We start from the raw sequence: 15,911 nt of genomic DNA on the forward strand, positions 1-15,911 counted from the left end.
GTGGGAAAGGGAGGGCATTGCTGACAAGGAATCTGTCAGTGCATGTAATGAGGACTAAAGGCCACCAGTCCACCTAAACAGAGGAGGTAGGTCACTCAAGACTACTATTCCAGACCTCATATCAAACACCCAAGTAAAAAATAATCTTCTGACTAATCACAGGAACAGATGCATCACTTATAAAAAAAAAACACTAAAAACTAGCAAACGCCTTTTGCCCAGTTTTGAAACCCGTTTATTTTGTCCTACAAGTCAGGTCTCCAGAAAGGTACACAAGCCCAGGATTAATGACATACAAAGGACAGATGCTGAAAACTCCTGTTTGGTAATAAGTGGAATTCCTTGTCTTTCAGTTTATTTTATACAACTGATGTGGCAAAGAAAAAATCAAACTCAGTAATAATATAATGCACCTTTAATAGATATTATTGGGATGTAATGTACTTCAAAAAAAACAAGGGGTCTCTGCCTTTCAGTTTATGTAGCTTCCTAATCTAAATGAAGCATTTTAAAAATTTTGTACCACTCCACTCTCAGGCTTCACACTCTAACTTATACATAGCTGGCCTCTTATCTGCTAATCAAAAAATGAATCTGTTCAGAACAGCTTTGACTAGCAGTCATTTTTCAGAACTCCAATACAAAATAACCTTATGATAAACACAATTTTTAAGGTAAACAGCATTTCTGAAACACAGCAGAGAGAAATATTGATTGAATTAAATTCATAAATTGCACTTCATGGCCCAAAGATATTTCCTTAAATACCATTTTCCTGATGCACACCATAAAGTAAGAACTGTCTACAGACAGTTAACATTCAAATTAAAATACATTTTTACAACTAGGCAATATAATGCTATAACATTTGTATTCTTATTTTTATCACAATTATTTTTTCCATCTGACCACTCCAGACAGTGAGTATTCGTGTTTTTGTTAAACAGTGACCTACCTGCTCACCAGAATTAGCATTTAGGCTGATTTTTGAATAAAAACAATTTATCACAGCCAACAATTCATACAATATAGTTTCAGAGTTATATGTGCTTACAGATAATATCCTTGGCTATACATGTTAAAAAAACATCGACACCAAAGGAACCGGTATAACAGAATGCATACTGCTGTACAAATATGTTATAGTTATTCTTCTGACCGATTCCTGGCCAGCACATACATATTGTCAAACACCCAACAGTCCTTAGTGCTAAGAGGACAGAAATGACCCAGACTTATCCTGCCTTCAGGAGACCAGAAATTTGGTTTGTTTTTTTAAAGTATAAATGTTGATGTCTGTGCACACCATGCACTTTCTGTTCCATATCATTTGATGTACGACTCTTCAGAAAATAAAAGCTGTAAATCTATAAAGTATGCAGCAGAAAAAAGTAGGCTGGCAGTCAGAAAGTTTGTGTTATGTGAAAGCAGTTCCCAGTAACAGCAATAGAGCAATTCAGATGGTTTCTTCTTAAAACATTAGAAAGAGGGCTAAAGAACCTTCCTTGCACTCCCTGGAAGATCATTCTAGACTAGACAGTTTTAGAAAGTTTGTCCATCTCCTTCCAATGTCATTTAATAAACAGGATGTAGAAGGCCATGATGATGCACGATAAAGCCACCAAAATATGAAGCCTTGTCCCAATTACTGCAGCTGCAAGAGATAAAAACACCATCAGAAACATTTCTGAGGACAAAAGACACTTCCAAAAGAAAAGGAAGAATTAGCCAGTCATAAATACTCAAACATGTTATGTCTGATGCTGATACTTACCATAAACAGACACTGATGGCAAATAAAAACTTAACTACCCAATCAACAAGCACTTTTACATCACTCTACTCATATGTTCACTCTCTCTGCCTTTTCCTTAATTTACAGAAGTTTCTTTATCCAGCATTTTTTTCATCCTTTATCTTTGTTTAGCTTTCAACATGGTTTTATTAACAGGCATTCTACATGCTCCATCATCCATTTTTGGAGATTGCCTACTCTCACTTCAACTTCGTTATCCTGCATACTGATTCTGGAAATCACCTTTTTGCAGAAAATTAAAAGTTATGTTCTTACCATAACTAGGCATCTGTGTCATCCATTTTCATTCTTCCTCAAAGTAGGAGTTTGGATCCAATCCTCAGATCCGACTCGGCTGCTTATTCCAGACTTCAGATCCAGCTCTTGAGGTCTTCCCTCTATCTATAATGCCCTACTGCATCCCCAAAGCCTCATATCGAGTTTGCTGTTGTTTTAGCTTAGATTGTTTTCTTTTGCATTATGTTTTTTCGTGTAATCTAGATTTTGTATGGTGTAATGCGCAGTTTCTGCTTTTTGTAATTGGATTTCTTTAATAAATACCCGTTGTACTGCCCTATCCCAAAAGCAGGACAGAGACAGGAATAGTTTGACAGAAAGGCAGGGCTCAAACCTGAAACTGTAGGTTCCAATCCAATATTTCTTTCCAGAAACTTGGATGGAAGTTGAGGAAGAATGAAAATGGACAACACAGATGCTTAGTTATGGTAAGAACATAACCTTTAAATCTCATGTTGCCTTTTCATTTTTCCTCAACATATGGGACAGAGTCCCCGGTTACGTTGATCTTGGGTGGCCCTCATGGATGGATATTCTGGAGTACCGCCAAACCAAAGGCAGCTCGGTTTCTAGAAATAATGTCCAATTTGTAAGGAGTAACAAAAGTATGTGCACTGAATAGCTGCAGCACAAATATTGTCAACAGAGGTTCTTGACCAAAAAGCAGATGATGTAGCCATGGATCTGACAGAATGAGTCTTGGGAGGTTTAGAGAATGTCATGCCTTTCTGAGAATAAATTCAGGAAATAGTCTTATCCATTTTGCTAACGTAACTTAGGCTACTGTAAAGCCTAGCCTTTTTGGAGAAAAGGAAACAAAAACATGGGCTGACTTTCTGAACTGAATTATCTTGTGAAGATAAAAATGTAATCGTCTGTGCATATCAAGGATATGCAGCGTGTATTCTCCTTTAATGGAAAAATCTGGAAAGTGAAAGGATTGGTTAATGTTATTTTCAGAAGCCACTTTAGGTATAAAAAGGAAGGGATAGTCCAGAAGGAAACCTTACCCTTATGAAAAATTAAGGAGATTTTGATGACAGGCTGGAGTTTAGATATTCTCTTCGCAGATATAATAGCCACTAAGAAAATGTTTTTCCATGACAGAAACTTCAAATCCGATTTCGCTGAAGGCTCAAAATGTTTCTGCATTAGGCCTTGTAGTACAACTGTCAGATCCCAAGATGGTGAGGGATCCTTTATTGGAGGCCTTAGAAAGACAATTCCTTTCATGAAATCTTTACGCAGTTTAGATGACACCAGAGAAACATGTCTGTTCCCCATGTGAAAATTTGAAATAGCTGCTAGTTGAAGTTTAATTGTAGAGAACCAATTCTTTCTTCAAAGTTGTCAAAAACTGGAGAACCAGAGACTGGAGAAGAAAAAGGGTCAATTTCCTTATTCAAAGCCAAAGAGTGAATGTTTAACTTGCTTTTGTATACTTTTTGGTAGATTCTTTCTGAGAAGCGAAAATAATCACGTACAAGAGAAGAAGGCCTGGGCCGTCTATTACTGGAAGTGGAGAAACAATGTGTTAGTCTTAGGGCTGGAATGCTGGATCCCTGACAGGTGTGATAGGAGATCCAGAGTCGGCTCCAGTATCCATGGAGGATAACTAAGATGAGGCCGTAGGAAGGGGATCCATACATGCTGAGGCCAGGAGGGGGTAACGAGGATCACAGAGCACTTCAGCTGCTTGCTTTCTGTAACAATTTTGGAAGTAGGGGAAGAGGAGGGTGAACATAAAGCAGACCAGAGAGCCAAGTGTGAACTACAGCTTCTCTCAGTGACTCTCCCTGAGGGAATCAGAGTGAACTACCTGCTGCACCTGTTGTTGAGGGGAGTGGCAAGGTCGGCCTCAATGCTGGAAGAGCATCTCTGCCGTAGACTGAGAGACCACTCATGGGGCATCAAAATGGATCTGCTTAGTTTGCTTACTAACACGCTGATTTTCCCCAGAATGTGCACTGCATCTTGAAAGTGGTCCGAGGAGACTGCCCATTCCCAAACTCTCATAGCCCCTCTGCAAAGAGATAAGATAGAGTTCCTCCTTGTTTGTTGATATACCAGACTACAGACATGTCGGTCTGAACTGCAATAGCCCCCAGTGGGACAGCATCTTGAAATACTTGCAATGCTAATAGGACTGCTCTCATCTCTAGGACATAGACATGCAACTTGGTCTCTGGGAGGGGACCATGTGCCTTGGACCTTTCTTCTCAAGAAATGCCCCCCACTCCAACTGAGAAGCATCTATAGTCATTGTAGCTGTAGGGGTTGGTAGAACAAAGGGTCTTCCTAGATGTAGATTATCCGACTGCACTCAACATTGGATGTGTTTGAAACTGTTGGAAACTCCTGGGTTCTGGCTAGTGTGATTCTCAAACAATATGAAAATATATCGCTGATTGATAAGTATATTTCTTGGCATTTTAACCTTTCAGAGTTCTGCATTGTCTTAATTTTGCCTGACTGAATTGTTTTATATATTTTCTGGCATGGTTTTCTGTTCTCATCTGTCCTGAAACGGCTTACCCCCTATTTCTGAGGTGGAGTTTATACAACTGGTCCAACAGCTTCTGTGTTATCTGATTGCTTCAAGGCTTGCTGATTTAAAAATAGTTTCTGTTTGTAAATTCTTGCATTCACTGTTGGAAACTCCTAGGTTCTGGCTAGTGTAATTCTCAAACAATCTGGAACTATATCGCTGATTGATAAGTATATTTCTTGGCATTTTAATCTTTCAGAGTTCTGCACTGACTTAATTTTGCATGACTGAATTGTTTTATATATTTTCTGGCATTGTTTTCTGTTCTCATCTGTTCTGAAACTGTTTTCCCCCTCCCCACACCCTATTCTTGTAGTGGTTTTATAGTTGGTGGCTTTGCAGTTGCCCACCCCTACTCTAAATTTGATCTGGGACACCCCTCCCAGTCTGGTGTTTACTCTACTTAATACAGAGAGAACATTTGAGAAGGCCAACCCACTTAAGTTCTTAACCTCTGCTCCTCCTTCCTCTCTCCTTGCACTTTACTTAAAAAAAATTGCACTTCATTTTACTTTTGCCTCTTCTTAAAAGTTTAAAAGTACTCAATTTTTATTTATTCTGCTGCATTTATTACTGCTTGGTAGTAGCCTGATTAAATTGTAACTGTTATTCTAAGTCTTTGGTTGAAGCACTTGGGCTTCATACCAGTTGTTTTACATTAAGAAGGTTTGTGGTCTGCACTGTTGTGGCAGGACACGTAGCTTACATCCTTCTAAATTGGAAATTGCTGATTGAAGGCACATTGTCTGTCATTCTAAACGTGTATTAGTTCTGGTTTAAGAACTTAGGTTTCGGGCCAGGTATTTTACATTAAGAAGGTTTGTGGTCTGCACTCTTGTGGGAGGAGAGGTTAGATTCTGTCCTTCTGAGCTGGGAATTTCTGGTTAAATGATTATTGTGGCTGCTTATTTGAACTGTTACTTTCTGAAATTGGTGCACCTTGTTTGCTGTAGCATAGACTAGATTCAGGCATGCTGAATCTAGCTTTGTTTGTACAACTTGACCACTGATTCAGGCTATCTTTTTTTGGAGAAGGTTTCCCTTGCACCCTAATGGCAGGAGTGTGCAGTTAGAACTTGTCTGATTGAAGACTGCTGGAACAGGGCTCAGTTTTGAGCTCTTTTACTGGTTAACTGGGTAATTTTCTTAAATCAGTTTGCTCGTTTTCTACGGTTATATAAAACAATTGCACTTTATTCATCTGCTTTTACTGTATATGTATTTCTTCCTACTTTATTGCATTTATTCTGCTGCATTTATTACTGCTTGTAACTGTTATTCTAAGCCTTTGGTTAAAGCACTTGGGCTTCAGACCAGTTGTTTTACATTAAGGAGGTTTGTGGTCTGCACTGTTGTGGCAGGACAGGTAGCTTACATCCCTCTAAGTTGGGAGTTGCTGAATGAAGGCTTAGTGTCTGTTATTCTAAGAGTGTATTAGTTCTGGTTTAAGCACCTGGGCTTCGGGCCAGTTATTTTACATTAAGAAGGTGTGGTCTGCACTCTTGTGGGAGGAGAGGGTAGATTCTGCCCTTCTGAGCTGCGAGTTTCTGGTTAAAGCCTTATTGTGCCTGCTTATTTGAACTGTTTCTTTCTGAAATTGGTATGCCTTGTTTGCTGTAGCATAGACTAAATTCAGACCTGCTGAATCTAGCTTTGTTTGCATAACTTGAGCACTAATCCAGATCATCTTTTTTTTTGGAGAAGGTTCCGCTGCACCCTAGTGGCAGGAGTGTGCAGTTTGAACTTGTCTGATCGAAGACTGCTGGAACGGGGCTCAGTTTTTAGCTTTTTATTGGTTAATTTATTTAAATCAGTTTTCTCATTTGCTACTGTTATACTAAAAAAAATACACTTTATGCATCGTCGCTTAGCTAGGGTCAAACTATTCCTGGTGCCATAAAGTCTGCTCTTCAAATTTTCCCTTAGAACTAGCCAGTTTTTCAGTTTTAGCACTCAAATCTATTTTCCTCTGAGCTAAGGACTTGTTCAGAACTCGTTATAAGCACTAAATAAGCTACAAATTACTACAGCACTCAACTTCCCTCACTTGTCTACAGGAAAGCAGTTTTTAGTACTTAATAAACAAGCACCTATCAAAGCATGTCTAAGAGTCAGCTCCCGGTGTTTTCTCCGGTCTACCTGATGAATCTGGGCATTTTGGGACAATGCAGCAATTGCCTCATGTACACAGACAACCCTCTCCTCCTACCACCCAACACTACAACTTGTGAGAGATGCACTTATATAGCCAAACTGGAAGCAAAGCTCTCTTCACCCAAGACTGGACTAGACAGTCAAGAGGAGAAGGTAAACACTTGCACCACACTCATCACATAGTCCCTCAAAACCTACACCACCAAAACACACACGTAGCAACACAAAATACACACCTACATCCGCGGAGGCTCTCAATAAAAATCTGCTCAAGCAACAGAGACTTCCAAAGCAGAAACGCATGCAACCTCCACCCCCCCCAACACAACCCAAATGACACAGCCCACAAACTCAGTGTGCCACTCAACCACAGCCAATAAAGGAATAACAACGTACCCAACACTCTAGTCATAGGTGGCTCTATAGTCAGGCACACTGATGTTCCACTCACCAGGCTAAAAAAGGAGAAAGTTAATGTCAGCTGCCTGTCAGGTGCCAGGATCCGCCACATAATGCACACACTCAGGTCACTCCACAACAAGTACAAATATGACTCTGTCATTGTCCATGTTAGTGTGAATGACCTGAGACGTACCTCCTTGGACTACATGAAAAGGGACATGGAGAAGCTGTCTGATCTTGTAGCCCAGGCAGGTATGACCCCAGCCCTGAGTAGCATCTTGCCATCACCCAGAATGATACCACAGTACAAGGAAAAAAATGATGGACTTCAACAATTGGCTAAGCTTCTGGTGTCATTCTAAGGGGATCCACTATCTGTTTGCCTGGGATGACATGATCGACAGACCACGATGCTTTGCTAGAGATGGCCTGCACCTGTCGCCTTTGGGATTCCGGATACTGGCCAAGGCTCTTGCCACCCCTATAGTGCCTTTTTTAGGCAAGGTTCAAATGACAAATTCACCACCTTAACAGGTACAAGCAAGCACAATCTGAGGGTAATGCTACTCAAGGCTAGACGTCTAAACCTCAAAATGCATTCACTCGAGGCTCTCCTTAAAATGGAGAACATCTACATGTGTGCAGTGACAGAGATCTGGTTCACGGCTCCAGAGAGCACCCCTGCATCACCAGGCTATAATTCATACCACACCTTTTGGCCACCTAACCTGGACAGAAACACTAAAGGTGGAGGCGTGTCCATATTCATTAAGGATATCCACACCTCCAGGCTAGTTGCTCAGCATAATGCATCCGAGCTTATCCAAGTGCAACTAACTCTGGGCAAGAACGCAATCCAAATTGTAACTTGATACAGATCTCCCACCATGCCCCAGGATTCCCACTCCTCATTTCTTGATGCACTGGAAAATATTAGGGTACAACCCAACACCCTAATAATGGGCTATTTCAACTACCCCACCATTAACTGGGAAAACTACTCATGTACCAACTCTTTTGCTCAACGTTTTCTGGAATTCATAAATTCCAACACCTTGGATCAACTTATCCACACCCCCCACCAGTGGCAGCAGTATCCTAGACCTGATCATTACCAGCATGGGTGACCTGTGTTCCACACCAGAGGTCAATTCCTTGCTGGTCAGATCCGAACACAAGCTAATCAGCCTAGACATCCACATCCCACCCCCACCCCCCCATTAGGGGAAACCACTGTAAAAAAATTTCTCCAAAGCCAACTTCACGCTTCTTAAGACAGAAGTGGCAAACTTCACAACAGCCATGCAGACGGACAACAGAGGTACGACTTCTGAATCCCACACAAATGCACTTTATAAGCACTTACACGAGTGCATGGATTGTGCTATCCCTAACTGAACCAAGATGCTACCCTCCAAAAAAAGGAAGCCAATCTGGTGGTCCCCTGCCATAAACAAACTCTACAATAGAAGAAAGAAACTGTTGCAAAAAAAAAAAAAAAAAAAAAAGTAAAGTAAAATCCCATGACTGGAAGAACTCCCTGGTCAGCCTCAGTAAGAAGCTGAGATCCCATATAAAATCTTGCAAAGCTAGTTATGAAAACAAAATCGCCACTGATTCTAAAGACAACCACAAAGCATTCTATAGCTATGTCAAGAATCTCAATGGCAACACTCAGATCTGCTCTGAGTTACAGGACAATGGCACTAAATATACAGAACCAACTGATATTGGCAACATCCTGGCAGATAGGTTCAGTGCTAACTTTATCCCCCCACCCCTAAAGGGCCCATCTCTACACCAGAAGAATGCAAAGTTCCTGTAATCATGGCTGCACAGGTAAAAGCCATACTCTCCAAAGCCAAGAACACAGCATCCATGGGACCTGACAACATCCCAGGCTGCGTTCTACATGAACTACAGAATGAACTGGCACCCCACCAAAGCACCATGTTCAATCATAGCCTCACCTCAGGCTTTGTGCCCACTGAATGGGGCACAGCGACGGTTATCCCACTCCATAAAGGAAGAGCCACCACAGACCCCGGGAACTACCGCTCCATTAGCCTAATGAGCCTGGTCTGCAAGACCATGGAAAGTATCATCATGGAACTTATAAACAAAGACATTGGTAATCTCCAAACTCTGAAACCCACCCAGTTTGGGTTTGTAAAAGGCAGACCATGCCTCCTAAACCTGACTGACTTCTTTGAAGCAGTCACCAAAGCTGTAGACGAGGGTAAGGTGGTTCACACAGCCTATCTAGATCTCGCCAAGGCTTCTGACACCATTCCCCACTCTGGAATTATAGATAAACTCATTAAACTAGGTATAAATCCCTATGTTCCAAGATGGGATGCAAACTGGCTCACTGACAGAACCCACACTGTGAAAGTAGCAGACTCCAAATCCAACTTCAGACCAATGACAAGTGGAGTACCACAGGGTTCAATCCCTGGGTCCTCTCCTGTTTGGTATCTACTTTTCTGAAGTACAGGCTAACACAGAAGGTCTTTGGCTAATGAAGGTCACAGATGACTGCAAACCAGGAGCCATAACTGAAACTCTTAACGATGTGGACACCCTACAAAAAGGGCCTCACTGAGACAGATGCCTGGTGTCAAAGCATTGGCCTCAAGCTCAATGCCAAAAAGTGCATTGTCATCCCATTTGGTCAAAACTCTGTACCCATGAGCTACCACATAGGTGGCAGTCGACTTAACACCAAAGTGTGATAACAGACCTTGGGACACAGGTGGACAGTAGTTTCTCCTTTGATAATCCCATCGCCACAGTAGTCAGGAAATCCTTCTACATGGCACACCTCATCACAAAAGGCTTCTCATCCAGGAAAAAAAAATGTTCCCCTCTACTCATCACTCATTAGAGCCATTATAGAGTACAATGCCCCTTTTGGTATGCACCTCACAAGACATCTACAACAACTGGAAAGGCCACAGAAATACCTCACAAAGAGAATTACTGGCCTCAAACAGATGCCCTACGCAGACCGTCTGAAAAAAACTCCAGCTTTACTCCGTTGCATATTGCCTACTCAGAGGTGATCTCTGCCTAACATACAAAGCTATGTCAAACCCAGAGATAGTACAGTTGTGTACACTTACCATAAATGTAGATGTTAACTGTCGCGTTCTTCCTGCCGGCAGGCAGTCCTCGGTTGGCCAGAATCCCAAAGTCTGGGTCCGGCGTCGGCTGTTCAGTCATGCGCCCTGACGTCAGAGTGCCTGGAGTACAAAACTGCCAGCCGACGCCACGTTCTCCAGTTTTTCTTGCCCCAGATGTCAGGTGCCTAAAAATGAAGGCCAATAGTAAAAACCAAAAAATAACATACCACAAACCCCACAGCCTGTAGACAATATACCTCAGAAGAAAGGTCAAGTAGGTAAGCACACTAGTTTAAGTATAAGAGGGGACAGGAGGGAGGGTAACCCAGACTGCAACAGTGAAGACACTCGAACATCTACATTTATGTACTGTACTATGTTCATTGTGTTTCACTGTTGCAGTCATCACTGTAGGGTTGAATCCCAAAGCTGAGATAAGGGGTGGTGGTTATAGAGAAGAAGGGGCAGCTAGAAGGCCCTGCAAGACTGCAGAAGCAAAGCCTGCCCTAGACTTAGAATAAAGAGGGAGATTGTAGTACTAGGAGAAGGTATGCACTGAACTCCAAGTTGCAGCTTCCAAAATCTCTTTGGTAGGTACTCCCCTGAGAAAGGCAGCTGAAGTAGCAGCAGCTCTGGTAGAGTGAGTCCTAATTTTTCCTGGGATTTGCTTTCCATGATGAGAGTAACAAAATCTAATTCCATGCGCAGTCCATTTAGAAATGGTCTGTTTTGAAATGGCTTTGCCTTGGGAGTTTGTTGCATAAGAAACAAACAGTTGCTTTGTTTTCCTGATATCCTTGGTTCTGTCCAGGTTGAAACGAAGTTGTCTGTGTACATCCAAGGAATGCAAGATCCTTTCCCCCTTATTTTGTGGATTATTGAAAAAAGTTGGCAGGTGAATAGTTTGATTTAAAGCCACTTTAGAAACCACTTTAGGCATGAAAGTAGGATTAGTCGTTAAAGACACCCTGTCTTGATGAAAAATAATATAAGGCTCCACAGCCATGAGAGCTTGTAACTCCAAGACTCTCCTGGCTGAAGTCAAAGCCAGTAGGATAGCTGTCTTCCATGATAAATACTTAATATCAGTTGTGGCAGCAGGCTCAAAAGGAGGCAGAGTGAGTTTTTCCAGAACATAGTTGAGGTCCCAGGCAGGTATGGGTGGTGTCCTAGGGGGCCTTAAATTCTTTACTCCTCGGAGATATTGTTTCAGAAGTGGATGTGAAAAGATTGGAGGGTCTGTATTGTAATGTGCAGAGATAGCTGAGGCATGAATTTTTATGGAGGAAAAGGATAAACCCTTATGCAGCATGTCCGTTAGGTATAGCAATATCAGAGGGATATTAGGAATGAGAGGTTCCGAATCCTGAGCATGCATCCAGGTGCAAAATCTCTTCCATTTGCCTGCATAAGATTTTCGAGCTAGGCCATCTGGCTTCTAAGATAACATCCATGACCTTTTTGGGAAGGGAAGGATTATTCATAGAGCCTGAATACGCCAGGCTGCCAGGCTGAGAGTTTTGACATGAGATTGCAGAACCTGGCCCTGGTGTTGGGACAAAAGACTGGGAATCTGAGGCAAAATCCAAGGTGGCTCCTGAGATAGATTCTTCAGTGTTGAGTACCAGAATTGACGAGGCCAATTTGGGGCCAGTAGAATCATCATTTTTGGCGTGTCCCGCTTGATCTTTAATAACACCCGTGGTAGAAGAGGTAGTGGTGGAAAGGCATACCCCTTGAGGTTTTTCCAACTGAATGATAGTGCATCCACTTTCCATGCTAGCTTGTGAGAAGTCCTTGTGCAAAAAATCTGTAACTGGTGGTTGAGGTGGGATGCAAATAGATCTATGTCCAGGCAGCCCCAGGCTTCTGTAATCATCTTGAATATGTGGGTGTCTAGCATCCACTCGTGTGGGTCTGACAGGTTCCTGCTCAGGCTGTCTGCCAAAGTATTTTGTTTCCCTGGCAGGAAGTGAGCTTGTAGATCCACTTTGCAAGCTAATGCTGTGTTCCATAGTCATGGCCAGTCTGCAAAGGGGGTAGGAATGTGAGCCCCCCTGCTTGTTTATGTACCACATAACTGTGGTGTTGTCTGTTCGTACCAGTAGTTGTCCTGGTTGTAGAAGATCCCTGAATGCCAAGAGGGCATTCTGTACAGCTAACATCTCTTAAGTTGATGTGAGGTGCTTCTGATCCTCTGTCCAAAAACCTTGCAGACCCTTTTCCTGCAAGTGGGCTCCCCATGCGTAATTCGAGATGTCCATGGTTAACACTTGGCTGGCTGGAGGTAGACTGAAGGTTTTGCCTTTGTTGTGAAGACATGCCATGGTCCACCAATGGAATTCCTTTTGTAGGCAAGGCAAGACAGCAATCTGTGTCTCTAGACTGTGGCAATGCTGTGACCATACACTTTTTAGGTACCATTGTATTTTTTTCATGTGTAGTCTTGCATTTGGTATGAGAAGGATGCAGGAGGTCATGTAACCCAAAGCCTGCAGGAATTTCCTTGCAGTAAGCTGAGTTGTAGAAGCCAAGGTTTTGAAAGTGGAAGCCAGCTGTAGTTGTTTTTCGGATGTCAGGAATGCCATCTGGGTTGTTGTGTTTAAAAGAGCACCCAGAAAGGTTATCTGTTGTGTGGGGGTCAAATTTGACTTTATGTTCACAGTGAATCCCAGAAACTTGAGAAGATTTTAAACAAATTGCAGGTGCTGAAGTAAAACATCCTTGCTGTCTGCTTGAATAAGGCAGTTGTCCAGATAAGGGTAAATTTGAATACCCTTGAGTCTGCAATAAGCTACTACTGGTGCCAGGCACTTGGTGAAGACCCTGGGCACAGTAGACAAGCCAAAGGGCAGATAACAGAATTGGTAATGTTTCGAGCCAGCCTTGAACCGGAGGTATTTTCTGCACTCCTGTCTGATAGGGATGTGCAGGTAAGCCTCCTTTAAATCCAATGTCACCATCCATGCATTTTTGCTCAACATTGGCAGGAGCTGCTGCAGAGTAAGCATTTTGAACATTGGTATCTCCAGGAAAGTATTTAAGACTGACAGATCCAGGATGGGTCTCCATGAGTTTTGCTTTCTAGGAACTAGAAAGAGCCTTGAGTAAAAGCCTTGCCCCATCTCTGATTCTGGAACCAGTTCGATGGCCCTCATAGCCATGAGGGATCCCACCTGGTTTAATGCCTCGGACCATTGGTGTTTTGGTAGGTCTGGCCATCCGTGTGGTCTTGGCAAAGTATGAAAGTGGAATCTGTAACCTCTTGAAACTACATCCAGAACCCACTTGTCTTGGGTTATGCAAGTCCAATTTTGTTGAAAAAGGGAGTTTTCCTCCTAGAGGGGCATCCAGGAGAGAAGTTCCTGGAGCCATGCAGGGGGAGTCATTGAGCCTGTTTTCTGTAAGATTGAGGTCTGTCCTCTCCACCCATGGAGGTGGAAGCACTCCATTGTCTAGGTCTGTAAGAGGTCCGTGTTTGAGGCCTCCCTCTGGTGCGCCTATATCTACCCCTCTGAGACCTGTCCGAGCTGGGAAAAGACCAATGTTTAGTTGGCCAATTTCTGCTAAATCTTGGAGGCTGAACTTGTATGAAATCCTTAACCGTTTGCATGGATTTTGCCTTATCCCTCATTTTCTTTATCACCTCTTCAGCCTTAGACCCAAACAAAACATTATGCTGAACAGGAGCATCCAGTAACTTGGCTTTCACTTGATCAGGTAAATTTTGTTCCTTTAACCAAGCATGTCTTCTAATGACTGTGCCAGAGGCAGCCGCCCTGCAAGAAGTCTCCAAAGCGTTAAAACCACAGTGTAAACCATGCTTCCCCACTTGTTCAGTAGCATGCATCAAATCATGTAATTCCTTATTATCTGCACATGCAGAAATGGAACCTAACTTTTGTTTCATAACAGACAGTAAAAATTGCTGATATTTTAGCATATGAAATTGGCAATTTAAAGCCCTAATTGATAAAGTAGCAGAAGTATACACTTTTTTGCCCCATCTCTCTAAAGCTCTGGAATCCTTAACTGTCGGAATAGGATTTTTAGCAGAGGCAGCCTTAACCCCTTTAGGACCCTGAGAAATGGTTTCTGGATCAGCAGTAGGACTTTTGTAAAGGAACTGGTGGGAGTCAGGGACCCTGTAATATCTGTCGGGCTTAGCAGGGGCTGGAGGAAAGGAGTCAGGAGTTAAATTTGCCTCAGAAAAGGCATCATCCACAATATCCAAAATAGGAGGAATAGCCAGGGGTCTATGTTGGGGAAGAAGAAGGAAATCCCTGAGCCTTCTCTTAGATTCCGAGTACTCCTGTCCCTCCCAGTGAAAATGTTCCCTCATGTCATATAAAGTTTCCCCAAAAGAAAAATCCTCAGGGGGAGAAGCTGAAGGAACAGATTCCTCAGCATCAGAATCCTCATAAGGAGGGAAAGAATATTCCTGCTCAGAAGAAGACACTGAAGAAATACATGCCTGATCAGAAGATTCATAATCCAACTCTTGTCTTGGCCTTTTGTCTGGAGGGGGATGTGAACCCCTAATCATGGTTAGCAAGTCCTCCGCCATTTTAAGTAACTGTTTCTGGGATTTGGGTCCCGGATCAGAAGAGGCCTGGGCTGGTGTCTTAGATTTAGAAGGAGTCTTTGTCTTTGTCCTTGGTTTTGTCTTTATCAGAAGCTGGGTTGGCCTGAAAACCCCCTCGGAAGCCGGTACCTGCACAGCGGCTCCGGACCCATCCGAGGGAGCACTGTCCGAAGGTCCTGCAGCTGGAGTGCTCAAAGGCCTAGTTGGCTCCTCGTGGGAGTCCATTTTGGCTATCGGTTCCAAAATGGCCGATGACAGGGGCTGCGAAAGCGCCTCACTGATGAAGGCCGAACCTGAAGCTGGCTCTGGTTGTGAAACGTCGTCTGATTTGGACCTCAGAGGCCTGTCCTTATCCTTGTGTCATTTGTGAACTCCGGTAGTCGGAAGCGTGTCCGACGACATTTTATAATTAAATTGCCTACCAAAGTAGTGAAAAACGAAATCGTACCTCCGCTTAATCATACGTTGGTTAAATCTAGCACAAAACCGACAACTAGCTACGTCGTGGTCAGGGCCTAAACAAGGAATACAGTAAGAATGGAAATCCTTATGAGGTATTTGCTTCCCACAAGAAATGCAATTATTAACTTTGTCTGACATCGGACTGGAGCAAGAAAAAAGTTTCCCCAACGGGGTACTTAGCTTTGAGAAGAAGAAGTAAGTCTTCGGACTGAAGTATGAAAAAATATCAGGAGTCAGCCGACCGGCACTTGCGAACTGCTTTCACCGCACATCAAGTAAGACTGGAGAACATGGCGTCGGCTGGCAGCTTTGTACGCCAGGCGCTCTGACGTCAGGGAGCATGACTGAACAGCCGACACCGGACCCAGACTTTGGGATTCTGGCCGACCGAGGACTGCCTGCCGGCAGGAAGAACCCGACAGTGATGACTGCAACAGTGAAACACGATGAACATGTTGGACATGCTCCATTTAAAGAAATCCCAATCCCTCCCGAGCTACATGTGCTCTAGGGACCTAAACCGTGTCACCACAATAAACGGAA

At 43.0% G+C, this 15,911-nt stretch overlaps 1 protein-coding gene across 1 annotated transcript in view; it reads right to left on the bottom strand.

Annotated features, from left to right (window-relative positions):
* Window positions 1-400: 400 nt before the first annotated feature.
* The window catches only part of TMEM167B (transmembrane protein 167B), a 316,219-nt gene continuing 300,708 nt past the window's right edge, over window positions 401-15,911 (bottom strand). Inside the window, exon 3 of the mRNA XM_044076479.1 lies at window positions 401-1,654. Coding sequence (XP_043932414.1) covers window positions 1,572-1,654 — 83 coding nt within the window. The 3' untranslated portion in view covers window positions 401-1,571. The remainder of the gene's footprint in view (window positions 1,655-15,911) is intronic.

The sequence above is a fragment of the Protopterus annectens genome, chromosome 7.part0, assembly GCF_019279795.1.
Source record: "Protopterus annectens isolate FY-2018-M chromosome 7.part0, PAN1.0, whole genome shotgun sequence".
In the NCBI taxonomy this organism is placed as follows: domain Eukaryota; kingdom Metazoa; phylum Chordata; order Ceratodontiformes; family Protopteridae; genus Protopterus; species Protopterus annectens.